Below are 20124 nucleotides of genomic sequence, written 5' to 3'. Positions count from 1 at the left end.
ATACGTTGTCTAACAAATGTCTTTATGATAACGTCATCAACTGTACATTTTTTAGAAAGTTTCTGCAATAATTTCACGTTTATTTGTCAAATTCCTGTAAAATGATTCTGACAGTAAGAATGTCCATTCTTATTCTCCTCCACATAGGTACGTATAGTGACCTAGTTCTGGATGGGTTGATTTTAACACATGTGAAAAAATGTAGTCTTCATTTGCCCGTTTCCTAAGTCACAATGACGTGTCACAATACTTGATACTTTGATTTTCTTCATCTAATTTGCCTTCAAAAATCAAACTCTTTTTTTAATGTTGTAGAAAAAATAGTGTTTCAGTGTTTGTATTTCATGCGAAAGATTATTATTTTGCCGGCGCATTCGAATGAGTTTGAAGTCTCAACCAGACCGGTCTCGAACAAGAACTCATTCTCATGCGCCAACAAAAAACAATAATTTTGCGCACTTAATACAAAAATAACTATTTTTTTTTGGGTACTAAATGACACTGAAAAGTAGTAGATTTAGTACCAAAGTCCTAAAAACAACATTTCTCTCAGTTATACTGAGTGAGCTCTGAGCTTCCACCAGTGACGTAAGCAATCGCCGCAACCACCGCGCTCTCCCTTTCCCCAAGTGCTGCGATGTGCAAGTCAAGCATACATATAGTTTAGGTGCCTTGGTCACAATCAAAATGAATAGATTATACTTACGTAACCTCACATACATCGTATCTTCATGTATTGCAATAAATGACGAATTGAAGTTTTCGGTTTATTTTCTTCAGGAAGTATTTGACAGCTGATGAAGTTACACCAATAACAAAAGTAAGCACAATTCGTTGACTACAATTTTCTTTGAACACCCGTTATTTATAGGCAGAGAGAAAAGATTTACATTTTTTCGCCATCGATTGAAGTCATGTCAAGATTAACTGTGTCTTAAAACTTTTACTTAGCCAGACACCTCTGTGTCGACACTGATGTTCATTTTTTCTACCATCAGTCTTGATCAGTTACATCTCACCGCTTCTGCATATTTTATCAGATTAGATTGGTGCTCATCAATAGGTTCTCTGCATAATAGATATTTTAATCGAAGTTAACCACAATCTTGAAATAAATAAGTCAATATGCTCACATACGCATGGAAAATTATTTCCATGAAATCACCTTCAATAGTGTTATCACCCTACCAAAGATTTTCTTTATTCGCCAATGCCCTCATGTCGTTGACGTTCTGAATTCATGAATAATGTATTAAAATCATCCACTTGGCTATCACTTGCGACACGTGGATCGCACAAATAACTTGATTAGTTCATGTTTTACAATTCTGTAGCTTCTTTTATCGGACAGATACCTCAGAATCGAGACCTTGTCATATTCGCATAGAAACATGCTTGAAAATAATATTTATTCCAATATTACATGAATTTTGTATCAAGTTTTGTAGTCAACAAACACATACATAAAAAAACACCATTATTATCTGATTATTTTTTAATTAGAAAGGTATCGGGTGTTCATTTAAATTTATCCTTAAAGTTGGCGTCGAAGAGTCGATTGTGTGGACACACCAGTCGGCAGATTGCAGAGTAAAAACGCAAACAAGGCAAAAAATGAATTTAGATTTAAACAGCTGATCCGTGATTTGTAATCCGTGGTGTGTTCACAATCGACTCTTCAATGCCAACTTTGAGGATAAGTTTAAATGAACTCCCGATACATATTGTCGTTTTGGAATATATAACACACTTGTGCTAATTGTTTTAAATTGAATAAAATCACATCCTATCTACTTAAATTATGCTCTCACAAGTAGAAGAATAGTAGTTGAATAAAATACCACATGGAATAGGGTAACATATCTTTAATTACAAAAAATTAATATGAAATATAACACTTGACACAAAAATAATCTAAAACCCCTCTTGGAAATTATTAAATAAACGACGTCACTACGAGATCATTAGGTAGATACTAAAAATGTTCGATCAAATGTAAATAATTATATTCCTTCTGTGGTAAATTACATTATAAGCTACGTGTGCTTCTTAACATTTAATAGGAGTACTTCAACATTTATTGTTCATGACAAAGAAACAAAATTAAAACAACTGAATTTCTCTTTCTCAACGCAGTCACTTAGGACATTAATGACGGGCCTTTAAATAAATTTATATTTAGAGCAACCTATGGAAATTCAATTGTTTGCAACATTTTTCCAGCGTAGAAAATGACACAAGAAACGTCTGATATTTTAACGAAATAATATTAGGTTAGAAAATATTTTTAATTTTTGTAGTGCATTCTCCCCATATATCCATTAACTAGTTAACAGTAGTTAATACATATGTATATGTTTCTCCCTATTCCCCCTCCACGGAATATGACAATATGAAATTGGGAAAAAGCTTACTATGTAACCTGTGTAACTCCGCAGAATAATTGGTTACCTACAAAAATTACTTTACACTGTTAACAGAATTAGAATGTCGCCTGCGCCTACTCTAAATATATATTTATTTGAAGGCCCGATACATTTAGTATAAGGATGTTCTTGGATTTTTGTTTGTTCATGTCTCTTTTATCACCGCTTCATATTTAAAAAAGAGAGGTGTTCTTTTACTTTGGGGGATAAACACTTTTTCCTTAATAACACAGCATACTTTGAAAATTAATTTTGCATAATACATCCTGAACCCAAAATTCATGCGCCGTAAAAATGTTTTAAGAAATCCATTAGGATTAAAGTAGAGTCCGTGATGGTTAAATTTTCCCCAAAAATCGGTTGCGCTTCTAATCTGGTATTAACAGTTTCAGTATCCGTCGAGTAGTGTAGTATGTACTATTCGGGACACGGAATCTTGGCCACAAATGACATTTAACTGACAAATAGGTGTGAACTGGCCTTATTGAATATAACCCAACTTTTGACTCGATAATGCAATTTCCCTGCTTTTTTGATGTCACAAGAAAAACTTCAAAGTGATTTTTAATAATTGTCATTTATTAATGACACTAATGCTTGGTTTACACAATTTTTTTTAGAAATGTCTAAAAAATGTTGACCAAGATTCCGTGGCCGGAATAGTACAATGTTTTTAAAACTAATTCATTGTGCATTTTTTTTTTCTATTCTACTTGCAGAAAAACTCCGTGCTACAAATTTCTCTATGGCTCGTTTATCGTGAAGAACCATATCGTAGTCTAAATCAATGTTTTCTTGTGTCGCAACAGTTCTGAGAAATCCATAAACAAGATTCTCTGAAAAGTTTAAAATATCTTAAGAATGCAAAGTGAGGCAACAAATAAATTTCACATATGCTACTGTAAATAAATGACGATTCGTTGATAAACAAATTAAACAAATTTCCATTCACCATTTAACGGTCTTTACATGAGGAACATCTTCGTACATCTTGAAACACACCGCATGAATTACGGTACGAGTATAAATCTGCATTTAATCAATGTGCAAAAATATATCCGTTTTTTTACATCCACGATTAGTAAAAGCAAACGTTATAACATCTTAACATTCCAGAAAAAATATGCGTATACATTTTTATAGGTACTATGGCGGCCAAAAAATTTCGGCCGTCATTTTTCCGTCATTTCAAAAAAATCGGTGTAGTCCATTCCTTATTGTCATTATGATTGATGTTTTTACTTGTCACTTTTGAAAGTCAAGCAAAATGCCATCGGTATCAAATTTTAATAAAATCAAAATAGTAACTCTTGCACAAAGAGGAATGTCCCAAGCTCAGATTTCGATGGACCTTCGTATACCTAAAAGTACAATTTCGTCCATTCTTCAGAAATGGAGACAAAATGGAATGGAACTATTGAAAGACGCCAAGGCTCAGGGAGGCCTAGCACATTTACTGCAGAAGAAGATAATATGCTTCTCCATAGATTACGCAATAGCCCTTTTATGACGGCTGTTGAAGGGGTAAATACAAGCAAATACAACGGAAAGGAGCGGTGGATTTTCGGCAAACATATGGGCATGGATTTTAGTAGATAGACCTGGGCTAATGTTGTCTCTAGAAGATCGGCTCAACAGTGATGTTTATGTTAGGATTCTTGAAGACGTGATGATGCCTTTAGTTTCAAGAATTTTTCCGAATTTTAACTTCATATTTCAACAAGACAATTGTTCAATGCATTCAGCACATAGGGTAGCAGAATGGTAGCATAAACGTTCTTGATTGGCCAAGTCGCAGTCCAGATTTTTGGTTCGTAATTTGCAACAACGACAAGTGATTCGGAATAGGGCAGAACTTTTGACTGCGATTACTAATGCATGGCAATCGTTACATAGGAATTATCACAGAGATTTATGCCTCTCCATCTCGCGTCGTGTAAGACGAGTTATTGACGCCAATGGAGCAATGACCAAGTATTGATTTTAAACTTCATTCATTTTATCTTTTGATTTAGCTAAGTACTTAAACAAAAATAAATGTTTCATTTCCTTGTCTTTGCCTTAATGTTTTTCGTTTGATTTTTTAAAAACTACGGCATACTCGTGTAATTTCCACGGTTCTCTGTTTGGTACTTTAATCCAAAAATAGCCGCAAGTCTGCCTCTAGTCTCTAGTGCCACTAGCGACTAGCGGTCGTGTGGTAATTTTGTAAGAGTGGAACTTGTCCTTTGTATTCACAAAATTTGAACTGATGAACTGAATGACAGATTGTCAAAATGACAATAACGATAACAAAGCGAGGTTATTGGTGCTTAAGGGTAGTTTACACTTCATGTCAGGGCCTTTAAAGTGACGGACGAAATTTTTTGGCCGCAATAGTACATATGCATAAACATGATAGATGATAATGAATTAACAAAACAAAAATCGTATACACTTCGTCCTCGCTTCCTTTAATTCATTAGTTTTTTATTGGTCTAATATTTAACTTCAACATCACATTTTTGTTTATTGAAGTTCTAGTAAATAACTGAATACCTTACATTTATCAATTTATTGATGCATGATTTTGATTTCATTCATATCGAAAACATAATTCTTATCAAAAAGTTTTCACCATACGGGCAAACTTTTTAGCCGTACCTAGTCATATTATTGCTATGGTAATTTCACATATTATCCGTTCACTTGACATCCGCACTGTCAGGTTGACAAGCTGTTGGTAATATTTAAAATCCCTATTATACTAACTTGGTAATTTATGTAAAATAATGTTGCCACATTAGAAAGGCATATGAGTCATTCATCTATTGCTGATGTTCCTCCAACAATTATTTCTCTTGCCGCGTCCGATTCAGGATCAGAATTGGAGTTCTATTCTGAGGAAGATTTAGATGCAATACCTTAAATAGCGTTAAATAAAATAATTTGAAACACCAGTTTATAACCCAACTTCTTCTATCTGACAGTAGCAATTTATTTATCACTAGATTTAATGTACACTCAAAAGAAAAGTCGAAATTTTGATGTACAGTGGCGGCCATTAATTTGGAAACACCAAGATTTTTCTATTGTAAATTGTTTGTCACTTTGACAATGTTGTTGACATATCAATTTCGGCTGCGACAGTCTGTTGAATGCGGTCAACGATGACATGAGTGACATGAGTTAATGACATAACGCTTACACTATCAAATATTAGAAATATCCAGTAAACTAGATTAGGCCGGTGTTTCCAAATTAATGGCCGCCAGTGTACATTCGACCAATTTGAATAAAAAATAACACTGACAGTGCGGATGTCAGGTGAACGGATAATAAATACTCTTCACCATTACTAACTAGTGAATAATAGAAAGATACAGAGATAGTAGTTTATTTAACGAGTTTGTGTTTAAACTGGCCGCTCGTTTCACTCGCGTTTTAAACTGGCCCACTCATGCCAAAAAAGGCCCAATTTACACAAGAACGAGTTGAATACAAGGTTTTTTTGTTCGACAAGCCCCTTAAAGGCTCCAAATCGCTTAAAATCTTTAAAATTAGCTTGACGTTTCGTTTTGACAAGTTATGACATTTATCAAAATCCGCTCACACAGGAGAAATTTCACAAATTCTGACAGTGTCGAACAAAAAAATAATTATTATTATAGGTATCTTTACTTGTGTTGCGCAATAAATCACACAACTTACCATAACAAATAATCCAATAATTCTTTGTAATTTTTAAATGGCATGGCAATTGATTTTTCGGTGTCAAAAAAATAACGAAAAAATTAAAATAAATCAAACGGATTTGAGAGAGTTGTTATATAAAATGTTGTATTGCATTGTATGGAACGCATACTCTTATCCATTGGTTTAGGAAAAATTATTCTACAGCAATTATCGCTAGGTACTTGTCTAAAAACAATAAAACAAAAAAACAATAGAACTCACAAAAGTTAACACGTGACTTCCGGTATACGTCAAATTTAACATTTAAAAAAATGCAAATAGGGTTTGTGTTAAATATATTGGAAACATTTTAAAGACATATAGGAAAAACTAGTTCTAATGAGATTTTATCCCACTGGACAAATTTTCAGAACAAAATTAGAAAAGAATTACATAATTTGTTTTATCTACGGCTGCTTGGATAAGTCGTTATTACCACACTCATTTACAGTCATTTGAGTTGCGTAATGTAGTTCATTACCGCACTGGTTTCGTTACGTAACGCATTTTTATTTAGAAGCAAACAGACAGTCGTCCTCGAAACAGGATCACACACGTTTCCATTCCAGGTTCTGGTACTTTTCTCACTTGACGTCGGGGTAACCCCAATGTACATTTTTAGAAGTCACTTCACTTCCGAGAGAGGCGTACATTTTATAAAACATGATATACACGGTGTATTTTTAAAATGTGCCGAAATTTTACCTACGAGGTTGTTTGACAACGTAGAAGACTAAAAGCCATTAAAAAAATTGTTGCTCAAAAAATAAATGTCGTTTTATTTTTTGACTAGAATTTTTTAGATATTTTTTCCGAGTTCTACATGAAGCCAGAAGCTCGTGGTTAAAATATCTGTACAACTTTCAATAACACCCTGTATAATCAGCAATGACTGCCATAATAAAATTTTTGCTAATTCGATGAATAAAAAAAAATCCATATGGCGCGAACTTCTTGATTCCAGGTTCACATAAAACACAAAAATGTGTTGACAGAAAAATAATAAAAAACAAATAAAAATAGTAGCTTTATAAGACGGGTTAACAAGATGTGATCAATGCGTATTCCTTTTGGCATACATTTGTAGAATTTTTAGTGCATATAAATAATGTTGACAATATAAGAAACAAGGTTTAAAAGCAATCTATTATCACACGATTTATTGATATGCGACATGATATCACCTTATTGTTTATTTGCATGAGCTGACAAGTATAGATCTGCAAAGAATATTTTCTCATAGGACGTAGAGATGTGGAGTAAAACAGTAGTCATAAGTAAGTAAACTTACATTCACATTTTTATTTAGTATTTTCCTAATTTGCAAGTTTTGATAAATTTATTATCAGCTATAATATAACAAGTGGTATGATTATTATCGATGATATTATGAGTGAAATTGTGCTGCTTCAATTTCACGAATTTAATATCATCGATGATTAATCATACCACGTGTTATATTCGATGAGACAATATAATGAATGAAATACAAAATTATTCATTTATTTGTCAAATTGACAAATTTATTTCAATCAAAAATCGTAACGACGAAAGTAAATAAGAAAATAATTTTTTTGTTTTTTATAATCGCTGTGATAGCCATGCAACTAAGGACTTTTACGCGTTTTCATTGGATCATTCATGATCACGTGATACATGAATTATATTGTCGTAGAAACAGTTTTATAACTTTTAAGTATTTCAGAGTTCTTTCTTGTTGAAGTATCTATTATTTTTACAAATATCTTCAGAAACATCACAAAATTCTGGTGAAGCCGGATTGCGGCTATGATCATAATAATCCTTTACATGGATAGGCGTTTTGCGGCAGTTTTGAAATTGTACCTGAAAACGTAGGAGCCGGATTGCGGCCGGTCAGCGTAATTACTCATTACATTTTTAGACTACTTTAAAAATATACAGATCGATACATACATTAAATTAAATACATAATACAAACTTAAAAAAAATGTCCACAATAAAAACCACAAAGAAAGGGTAAACTATTTATTTAAAGGAACTTATAGAATGTCACCAAATAGCAAAATAGGAGTGTATCACGATTTAATTATGTTCAAAGGGTTTGAAGTGACATGTGCTAAAATTCTTTTAAGTTATTAATGAATTACGTTGATAAATGAAGCGAGCAAAGATAAAAGTAAGTACCTACCTAAGTTAGTATCGATCATCTTTTTTGAATTGAGCTTAATACCTACCTGATTGGAGTAGTTCACAGAATCGTCTGTGAGTAAATTGAAAAAGGCGTTTCAACAGAAATTACGTTACGTAGCGTTTAACAATTTCGAGAACATCAGATGCTTTAGAACGTTGTTATTAATATTTGAACACAAAATTTCCATCAAGATATTATAAGTTTAGTAGTTTATTAATTAATAAATATGTAATTAATAATTTAATAAATGAATAAATAATATTTAATTAATTAACAATTTAACGAAAATGTTTTATTGTGAGTAACAATTTTAATAGACATTCTATATAATTCAAATTTAACAGAATATGTAACATAAATAATTATGTATGATTATATGGAAAAATTAACAAACACAGGAAGCAAAAAAATTAATAAGTACATGAAGCGGTTAAGACCGCACGACAGAAGTGAAAATTTCTATGACGTTCGTAATTGATTTTAAATAATATACAGGAAAGTATGGAATGGGCGGTTTATTTCCGTAAATATGAACTAAAGTTCACAAATGTTCACATAACAAAAGTTTTTTTTACTAATTATTCTCCATTTCTTAGCGTACTCGTTGTTTTTGTGTGTCAACGCATTTCGCTGGAAACGTAATTTATTTTTTTTTTTTAATGGCAACCAAGTGATTTTTTTGCTGATTTTTATTCCTCCTTTTTCTCTTCAAATGACTTGATATTTTTTTCCTATGCTTTAATAAGAAAATTTTAGAGAAAATGCTCATACATAGTAACGGGTGTTTTTTTAAATTTGGCGTCGAAGTAGGCGTTGAATTGTCGATTGTGAACGCACTATACAGGTTACGGATCACGGATCAGCTGTCTAAATCTTACGCTTTTACACGAGTGGTGCGCTCTCAATCGACTCTCCAACGCCTACTTCGACGCCAAATTTAAAAAAACACCCTTTACTTTATGCACTCAAATAATAGATACTTAATTCAAATTAAATGTTCAAACTGAAGACCCCCTGCAGTTAGGTGGTATATCTTCAATTTCATGCCCGATAATTGTCTAAAGCACATTTTATTTTTTGGTGAAGCCACGTTTTGTCTAAATGGGTTTGTAAACAGACGCAACTGTCGCTACTGGTCCAGTGAAAATCCTCATTGGATGATGGAACACCAATCACCATGCACAACATCCACAAAAACTTAAAGTCTCGGCTAGTATTATTGGGCACCAGGGCACCACATAATAGGTCCATACTTTATAGATGGAAAATTGACAGCAGATAGATACCTAAACCTATTGCGTGATCAGATTGAACCTGACATTGCACATTTATTTCCGGATGAAGATCGACAAGGAATGCCAAACAGCAATGTTTGATTTCAGCAAGGCGGCGCTCCACCACATTATGTAGTTGACATTCGCCTGTTTCTGAATAACAGTTTTCCAGGTCAGGTCAGGTCAGCTTTCCAGGTCGTTGGATAGGACGTCGGGGATCTATTGAATGGCCTGCCTGATTTGAGTCACCTAGATTTTTTCCTCTGAAGTCATTTAAAAAATAAAATACTACGAGAAACCACAAAATTTGCAACCTGGAAGGCAAAATCAGGCATGAAATTGAAGAAGTACCACCTAACTGGCTGCAAAATTCATTGCGTAATTTTTGTGATAGATTAGGTCTTCAGTTTGAACATTTAATTTGAGTTAAATGAGTGCATAAAGTATTATGAGCATTTTCTCTAAAATTTTGTTATTAAAGCATAGGAAGAAAATATCAAGTCATTTGATGAAAAAAAGGAGGAATAAAAATCAGCAAAAAAAATTACTTGGTTGCCATTAAAAAAAAATACATATACATATATGTTTCCATGGAAATGCGTTGACACATAAAAACAACGAGTAGGCTAAGAAATGGAGAATAATTAGTAAACACACTTTTCTTAAAGAAATTTTGTTATAAAGTTCATATTTACGGAAATAAACCGCCCAGTCCATACTTTTGACTAATCCTTTATAATCTCACTGTTTCTCGCTCACTCGGCTAAACTCAGCTTCCCCGAACTCACTCGAATGAGCCTTTCACCTCGGAGCGTGTGACGTGACGCGTGACGGTGAAATTAATTCACTGCCCGGGAATAATGTGGTGCGCCTAAGAAGTGTTCATGTATTCTGTACGTATATGACTTAGGCCACTTCTTATACACATACTCGCAAGTGCTATAGACCTACTGTTTGCTTATTTATCCACCTTTCATCCGAACTTCTAAAATTAGAAGTTAAGTACATACGTACTCGTAGTACTCGTACATACGTTCAAATTAGAAAAAATGAAGATGTTACAAATAATTTTAGCTGTGCATATAGATGTGCGTTGAAAATCAAACACAATTATGTAACTTTTCTCTGTGAAAATATCATTTCAGACACCAACATTTGTACGCTAATATTTTGTTAAATTATGAAGAGTGAAAAATAATTTGCATATGTAGGTACATTTTATTCAATTTCATCACTAATACAATACAGTTAATATAATAAATAAAAACAATTACACGATGACTAAAAATATATTTCAACTATCGATATATGATAATTTCCGAACGCTATAAATATCAAGTTAGTTTCTACGATACCACTACAATGAATTTAAAAATCGTACAGTTGTGCTGTACAAAATGGCACGCTCAGTCACTAACCCTATGTAGGAGTAAATTACTAATAATATAAGTGCTTAAAACAAGAGTGTACAATAAAAATATAAAATTAATAATTTGTACTTAGGATATATTTTTAAATTGGCTCCAAACGCGAAGTCTGGCAAGTTTCAAAAACAAAATCACAGTATGGAAAATAAAAGTATCACAATGAGAAGAATGATAGATAATATTATAATAGCCATCCATTGCCGTCGATCTGTAAACACATCTATTTTCAAAAATAAACGCATCGACATATTAACCTACCATTAGACATGTGCAGTACTTTTGCCACTTTTTTAAGCGTTGAATCCAACTTTGAATCGGTGTTTTCCAATTCTGTTCCAAACTCATCCAACATTCTAAAAAGTAAAAAAACATTTTCTACAAATCCGACAACAGTGCTTTCTTACTAAAAATTAATCACTTTGAAACTGATGACATAGCGGTTATGTGACGTAAGTTACGTATTACTTTACAAAACAAATAATTTTTTATTAGCTAAGTGCCAATTTCCTTCAGTCCATTATCTTCGCCACGAATGTTTGCATAATGTATGTATGTACTACTACTAAATACGCAGTTGTATTATTGTCTTACCCAGCCTGTTCATCAAGCTCAATTCCAATGTGTCTAGACACGGTTTTTAATGATCCCAAAGAATCGCCAATAGCTTCTAAATGTTCTTCTTGTTGTCTGGTCATGTATTGCTGTTGCGATAATGTTTCGTTTAAGAACTGACGTTGAGGGCTATCTAAATCGTTTTCCAACTTTGAGTATCTTGTAGTGCCATGACTGTTAGTAACCCTAACGGGGCTATTGTCTAATAAGGGCTTAAATATACAAAATTACTTTTCACATCTTAAAAAAAGTTTAAAATTACTTGTCGTGCTGTTCGATCACGATCCCTATTTCGATTCATGTTGATTTTGTCCTTCATCGACTAAAATACAGAACGTTAGCATTCACGGGATGAAAAATGAGACTTATCTACCTTCACTTCTTCACGAGTAGTATCGATAAAATTTTTCCTGATGGTCAGTTCTTTATTATCTATTTTAAATTTAGATGGATTTTTTTCTACAATATGTACGTAGTGGTCAAGAAAAATAAGAGTGAAAAATAACAAAGATTTATAAAAACAATTTCATAAGAAATGAGTAGACAAAACATCAGAAACATAAGTTTGTGACAAAATCTTCAATAATGGTGATAATTGTGTCATTTAGATCCAAGAGTAAAATCTTTAAAAAATAAATATGTAGTGACAAAAATAAATAATCAACGTTTTTGTTCTCTGCTTGTAAATGTAACAATTTTTTTTTATATAATTAATATGGTTCCCTACAAGATTTAAAATGTTGAATAGTAACAACAGGGAATTTCACGGGAAAAATTATATTTAACAAAATCTGCAAAAAATGTCAACAAATAGAATATCTACATGTGAATATGGTATTACTGATTTGAATATAGTCATTTATTATACGAATTTTCGAAGACACCATTTTGTCGCACGCGTTTTTTAGAGCACGAGGAGCGCAGCGAGGTGTACTATAAAGCAAACAAGTGCCACAAAATGCTTATAAAACGAGTGTAATACAGTATTTTTTCTAGTTTGCCCCCATTTAAAAAAAAAAAAAGTTCAAAACACAAAGCTAGGAAAATTATATTTGGCAAAAATAAAGGGTTGGTGACGCTAGTAACTAGACGAACAATTGCAAGTTTTGAATTTATAGTATCGTGAAGTGCAGTGATTACGCAGCAATTTTTCTCACTGTGAGTCGCTAACAACATTAAAAATTTAAGTAAATGTTGCTGAAATCGTTATCGAAAAGAACTTTTTTTAAACCCGTTTGAGTGTCATACTGACTGTATTAAAGGTACAAAATAGAAAAAAAATATGTTGATACCATAATGCGGTGTGATCAAGAATGACTGAGTCTGTTGGTAACAATGAGATTAGGCAAATTTGAAATTTACCAAAGGTTCATTTTTGTAATAGCATAAACATAACCGACATAACCAAAAATGTTTTTAATGTCGTCTCAAGTTAAAAAATCCGGTCAGTGCCAATTATGCGACAAAAAACACCAATACTTTTCAATTGTTTCATTGCCAACAGACTCAGTCATTGTTGATCACGCTGTAGTACAGGGTGAGCAACAATAACTGTTTCAGTTGGCTATAAAGAATTTTACATGAAATTTTCAAAACTGTGAATTATACCTATTTCGGTTTGTTTTATTGACATTATTGACACCTGGTATACATTTCAAATTTAAACGTCTTGGTTTTTGTAATCTTTTATTAATAATATGGTTTTCTCGTTGGAACATGACAAAAGTCACCAGAATTTATTGCCAACCCAATCAGTAATTGTTGCTCACACGGTATATCATTGAATGAGCGGATAATGATGCCTATTAAATCGTGAGGATGATTTTGTGTCATGAGCCGAAATGAAAAACACTTTAATAATTACAGTATTATATCGGGTGTTTTTTTAAATTTCACCTCAAAGTAGGTGTAGAAAAAAGAATTAATTCAATTCAGGCCTTATAATGGTATTTTTGAAGTATAACTTTGCTATTTTGATGTATGTACAGTTGCGGCCGTTGAAAACTCAGACACTTTGACAACGCCAAACTTTCGGCTTTGTAAATGGTATTGAAAGTGACGTTTCTCAAAATGTCACTCAAACATTATCCACATTAATTTCTCTCGCAATGGCTCTTATACTCACACCGTGCCTCAGTCAAACACATTTTTGCAAATCAGATAATTGCGGCATTTCAAAAGTTACGCGCGATTCTGCCCTAATATGTCAAATACTGACACTGACTTTATAATCCTTGATGAAAATCCTGTTTACGCTAATCAAATTTCGGAATTTACACAGAGTGTTTAAATCTTCCCTGTCTGAGATTTCAACGGCCGCAACTGTACCTATAAATTAAAATTATGATCAACTTTTTATATGTTACCCTCTTTCACACGCCTTTATGTTTCAAGTGAGAAAAGCAAATTAATCATATAGGAAATTCATTTATAAACGCATAAAATATTAGTACAATTGGGGACAAATTACATACAGTGAGTTTTTTTTAAGACTGGCCATAGGGTTTTACGTGCTAATTTTTTAACCCCCTGTTAACTTTTGTCCTCATGTAAATATTCAACCCAGTTTGCTAGTAAACTTGTGGGATATGATAATGTATTGAAACAATTTCAATTGAATAACCAGAAGCAAGGATTAAGCTAGAAATAGTATTTAACATTACTAGCATGGTAAAAAGGGTTTTTACTGGCGACAGAAGGATATGACTGGAGAGCCGAAGGCGAGCCAGTCACCTTCTGAAGCCAGTAAAACCCGTTACCATGCGTGTATTGTTGAATATTTTATTTGTTCCTCACTTGTAAATAGTTATACAAACTATTAAAAATTCCGGTATTTGAAAAAAAATCGTATGAGCTTTGCACGTATTGCTTTGGAAACGCACATCACTCATACGAGCACGGATAAAATTTTATATGCTAGCCAGTTAAGAGACACTTTCAAGGTGAATACAGTGACTTGATAAACTGATGAAGTAGGGAACAAATAAAAGACGTTTTTTTTGAATTCCGTTTGCTTCAATTTTAAATTTTCAGTAGGCTGAAATTTCACCTGATATTTGTAATTTTGATATGTAATTGACTGTGTAATTGAAGTGTATTGAAGTAAAGAACCTTGTTATAACATAATAATAAATCTATCATTTTTAAAGCAATGTTCAAATTATTTTTTGCAAATAACATTTTGTTTGTAAATTGTCTATTACAACCATTTAGGTATTACAAAATGAAGTATATGAGTAGATAATATTATTGTTTAATCTAAAAACAACGCTAGGTTTTGTAATAATTTTCATAAAAATAAAAGTTAACAGGGGGTTGAAAAATTAGTATGTAAAACCCTATGTCCAGTCTTAAAAAAAAACCACTGTATAATACGGTGTGATCAAGAATGACTGAATCTGTTGATGACAATTAAATTTGGCAAATTTGAAATTTACGATCAAAGGTTCATTTTTGTAATAGCATAAACATAACCGGCATAACCAAAAATGTTTTTACAAAACACCAGCACTTTTCAACGGTTTCATTGCCAACAGACTCAGTCATTGTTGACCACGCCGTTCTTTGGTCGTCAAAGTCAGTTGAGTGACATAAAGTTGTAAAGCAAGCATTAGGATGATTAACCTTATTTTTTTTACTACTGTCAACCATTGTCACTGTCAGACTCATCATTGCAAAATGTTAAATACCGAAAAATGGACCACCGAATGAGAAATTCCAAGGAGAAAAAATTGAAAAGGTTCACCGAAGGCAATTTGGTCCATGGACAATCCTTCAAAGGCAAGGGAGACCATTCTAAATTTTTGAACGGTGGGAAGGGCCATATTTTTGACAAGAGAAAAGTCAATAATTTGATTTTGTCATCAATGTTGACTTGACGTTAATGCTTGCTTTACATTTTTTTGAAGGTATTTTGTCATGCAAAAAAGAGAAGTTTATATCGTTTTTTTTTTTAAATTTCACAAACTGTGCTGAACGCCTACTTTGAGGTGAAATTAAAAAAAACACCCGATATGTTCTGCTAGAATGTGCCAAATCATTTCAGAACTGTCTAAAACAGTCATATTTTGACAATTTAGTGAACTTAATATACGGCGTGATCAAGAATGACTGAATCTGTTGATAACAATAAAAATTTGAATGATTTTGGTATGTACCACTCTAATCTAAACGCATTTTCGGTTGTCAGCTTTGACAGGCACATTTGAAATTTAACATTAAAGGTTCTATTTTTGTAATAGCATAAACATAACAGACATAACCTAACACTTTTTTTTTTAAACGTGCCAAGTTAAAACGTCCGGTCAGTGCCAATTACGAGACAAAAAAACACCAATATTTTTCAATTGTTTCATAGGGAACAGTCATTGTTGATCACACTGTACAGGGTGAGCGAAACTCGATGTCTCAGCTCTATTAAAAGAAAAGGAAATACGATAGAAAAAATCTGAAAAGAGGTTCTTAAATGGGATTGAGTAAGGTCCATATTTTTCCATATTTGGAAACTGAAGTAATTACGTCATCGAATTTTTTTTCCCAGAAACATATTTTGGCATATTAAAAAGGGCTAATTTTTCTGAACAAATTTTTAACGGAAAAAGATAGCAATTTTTTTTCTTTACAAAATTTGTTCAGAAAAATTAGCTCTTTTTAAAATGCCAAAATATAGTTATGTTTCTGGGAAAAAAAATCGATGAATAGAGCTGAGACATCGAGTTTCGCTCACCCTGTACAACGTAAATATGCAACTGATAAAAACAAAAATATTGTTCATATTAAACCAATCAAAATTTCTTTTCTTAATAATTAAATGTGTACCCATCAAAGCGCAGTAAAAGATGTCCATAGTAACACTTGAACTTTTCAATTACATATTCAGTTTACCATTAATTTCAAAAGTTTAATTTAAATCTGCCCAATGTATTTTTATAACAAATTATAAATTCATCACCTTTTTTTACTGATTACACTTCTGATGTTGCCTGCGCAGAAAATATTATATGTAATTATAAAATTTAATTTGGAAGTAGGCAAGTCTTATCAAGTACTTTTATCTCTACAGAAAAATAATAATGTGTAATTTTTTTTTAATGTGTAACATAAAGGATATCAATTGTGTCTTCTAAATCTTCCAAATCCCATTCTATGCTACGTAGAGAATTTTTTAGTTCTGTATTGGTCCATTCTACTTCATCTTTGGTGATGCAGATAGAATCATCTTGTAATTCAGTCCATCGAAGATACAGACCTCTTGTTTTATTCAAAGCTTTAAATACCTCACTAAAATTTTAATTACTGTGTTCATAATTGATTAAAACAATTTGTTTACATTGATGAACTAAAATCAATATAAATAAATAATAAAACGTGTAGTCACAAAAGCTCATGCATTGTAATGGATACAAAATCTTTGCAAAATATAGAAGTAATCACAACCAAAGTAATAACCACATTGTCTTATGTTTATTGTTGCACAAAATCTTACTCTTTCACTACAAAAAAAGGGTCCTCCAACGTCATGTCAATATGCCTGGATTGGCAAGTTGTACACTTGCAAAATTAACGATAAACTACTCATAAACATGTGGATTGTTGCTTTATCAAAAACATCAAACCATATAACTTCATATTTCAAGTAAAATAATAATCCATTATTTCAATAACAATGTCACTTTTACAACCATGTCTACGTCAATGATATTGATAAACTTACCTCTATCAAAAACCCTAACATTCACCCCTTTATTTAGTCACTTGTAAATATACGGACGTAGCTTAAGAAACACGGTACTTGAAAAGTCACAAAGCAGCTGCTTCCAATAAACGAGTTTTAAGTAATCATTATATAAACAAATAATTAACACTTTAACAAATAAATTTAAATTGGCCGCTCCAAACAATGAAATTGAAATTCATGATAGCCAACTATATTTTAGTAAAATCACTATGTTTATAGTAAAATTGAACAAAGATAGTGTCCACAGCTGCTATATCCTACCACTAAGTAAACAGAGATAGATTGTCTAATCATTTCAAAGTTCATGAACGCTACCTGACGGTTCACTTCTTAGCGGCCATTTTGGATGTCGAAGCTCTTTCCGGTTCCCACTGCTGTGTGGTGAATGTGATCAGCGTCGGTTTATTGTTAATTTTTATAAATACTGCATATGAATTAGGGGTATGTATTTATATTTTCTAAACGTAACACTCATAAAATGATAGTAGGTAAAAGATTTCGAGTAAAAAATTCTTCTCTTGACAAATAAAAATAGTTTTTCTCGTAACACGTGTTTACGCCTTTCCAAAATGTGGTTTGCGGACAATCTCAATAAAATTTTGCCTAAAGTGATGAAATTATATTACTATTCTGACACCTCTTGACAGAATTATAACTTGTTGATAATATAAAACTGAATTGATATTTCTTTACCAATGAGGTTATGAAGTTACTCCAGAGTGTTAACAGTACTTTACTTTCCAGATAAAAAATGGTTGACGATTACGATGACATCCAGGCTGGAGCCATTGCTGCTCCACAAATTGCTGAACTCCCAGAAATTAAATTGTTCGGGAGATGGAGTTGTGATGATGTACAAGTCTCCGACATGTCTTTGCAAGTAGGTTTACTTTTTTTTTTTACTGGAATAAATTAGAAAATGATGAACCAATGCTTTTTTTCTGACACCTCTTCAGATGTAACAGTGGTGATTAGTTGTTCTGAAAGTATTTGTTACCATTTTTTAATTTTTTTTGTCTCCTTTCATATATATTGACATTACTATATTTAAGGATTATATCGCTGTCAAAGAAAAAAATGCGAAATATCTGCCGCATTCAGCTGGTCGCTATGCTGCAAAGAGATTCCGTAAGGCACAGTGCCCTATTGTTGAAAGGTTGACAAACTCTCTTATGATGCACGGACGTAATAATGGAAAAAAATTGATGGCTGTCCGCATCGTTAAACACGCGTTTGAAATCATTCACCTTCTCACTGGTGAGAATCCACTTCAGGTAAATAATACATTTTGTGCAATTTCTTTTTTTTTTATATGAATATAATATGATGATTTCATTTTAATTCTGACACCTCTTCAGAAAATATTTTGTTGAACTTTTCATTGCATAATCTGAATTGTAAAAAATAAACTTTAAATTTTATAGATAGATAGATTGTTACTTATAATTGTTTTCTAGGTGTTGGTCACAGCAATTATCAATTCAGGACCTCGTGAAGATTCTACCCGTATTGGAAGAGCAGGTACAGTCAGAAGACAGGCTGTTGATGTTTCTCCATTGCGCAGAGTGAACCAAGCCATTTGGTTATTATGCACTGGTGCAAGAGAAGCTGCTTTCCGTAACATCAAGACAATTGCTGAATGTCTAGCTGATGAACTTATAAATGCGGCGAAGGTATGTGTAATTGTTATTTCATTAAAATTCTTAGGTCCTTTCTAATACCACAGAATGTTTTTCAAATTCTGTTGTTTCGCGAAGGACTAAAGAAAAGCATATTCATTAGCATGATAATTGGAATTTATAAAATTGTCTGTAATGATGTTCGAACAGCCATTTTCAGATTGTGCATTTTTTTTTTTTTTAATTATAAAAATGATATTTTTGTTCGACACTGTCAGAATTATTGTCGAAACGAAACGTCAAGCTAATTTCAAAGATTTTAAGCGATTTGGAGCATTTTAGAGGCTCGTCGAACAAAAAAACGTTGTATTCAACTCGTTCTTGTGTAAATTGGCCTTTTTGGCACTTGTGAACCTTTAAAACGTTCATTCACAGCCCAATTTACACATGAACTCGTTAAGTAAACTACTATTCTTATTTTTTCTTACAGGGTTCTTCCAACTCGTATGCCATTAAGAAGAAAGATGAGCTAGAGCGTGTTGCAAAGTCTAATCGTTAATATTATTTCAAAAAAATGTGTCCCTGTATACATATAAGGGCAAATAAAGCAAACATTCTTACTTTGTTATATTTATTTTCGTTCATGATTGAAATAATAAAAGAAGTTGAATCACAACTGTTATTGATAAACTTTGATTTTTGTACTGATATAAGTTTATATGTAGTAACAAATTAATGCGACAGACAAGGCAGCTGTGATAGATAATGCGGTAAATCTGTCTTAAGCAAGGAAGTTAAATTGAGAGGGAGGAAGGCGCCCTGTGTTGGTATAGCTAGTGCATTTTCTCTTGACACGCGAGGTGCGCGGTGGGAGGAGTTTAGCAGGGAGAAGGAGAATTATCGGCAAAGATCGGTTCAGCAGCAATTCAACAATATCGTAGTACGGCGTACGGCGATTTTTTAGAACGGGTGGGAGCCGTTCGTGACTAGTCGTCTGAATTTAGTCTTCTGCGCAACTTTAACTCGCGTGTCAAGAGATAACGCACCAGCTCTAGTGCATTGAAAGTGATGCCAATCGTTCCTTCTCCAGTAACCTTTTATGACCGTAAACGGCCCATCGGGTCTCGCATCGCATTGGCGCC

At 32.7% G+C, this 20124-nt stretch overlaps 2 protein-coding genes across 2 annotated transcripts; one reads left to right on the top strand and one right to left on the bottom strand.

The window, feature by feature from the left end:
• Window positions 1-10785: 10785 nt before the first annotated feature.
• Syx6 (Syntaxin 6) lies at window positions 10786-17333 on the bottom strand. The gene is made up of 7 exons (XM_069040591.1): window positions 17112-17333; window positions 16737-16906; window positions 12000-12094; window positions 11889-11948; window positions 11606-11838; window positions 11273-11367; window positions 10786-11222 (listed from the first exon to the last, which is right to left on the bottom strand). Exons 1-7 carry the CDS (start codon window positions 17144-17146, stop codon window positions 11146-11148), a joined length of 765 nt encoding a protein of 254 aa, XP_068896692.1. The 5' UTR covers window positions 17147-17333; the 3' UTR covers window positions 10786-11145.
• A 315-nt stretch (window positions 17334-17648) lies between these two features.
• Window positions 17649-19602, top strand: LOC138125334 (small ribosomal subunit protein uS7). The gene is made up of 5 exons (XM_069040603.1): window positions 17649-17804; window positions 18108-18243; window positions 18416-18637; window positions 18821-19036; window positions 19473-19602. The coding sequence occupies exons 2-5, from the start codon at window positions 18115-18117 to the stop codon at window positions 19539-19541; spliced, it is 636 nt and encodes a 211-aa protein (XP_068896704.1). The 5' UTR covers window positions 17649-17804; window positions 18108-18114; the 3' UTR covers window positions 19542-19602.
• The last annotated feature ends 522 nt before the right edge of the window (window positions 19603-20124 follow it).

The sequence above is a fragment of the Tenebrio molitor genome, chromosome 1 (genome assembly GCF_963966145.1).
Source record: "Tenebrio molitor chromosome 1, icTenMoli1.1, whole genome shotgun sequence".
Taxonomy (NCBI): Eukaryota; Metazoa; Arthropoda; class Insecta; order Coleoptera; family Tenebrionidae; genus Tenebrio; species Tenebrio molitor.
Note: the sequence above shows the minus strand (reverse complement) of the source record. Positions and strands in the feature narration are given on the sequence as shown.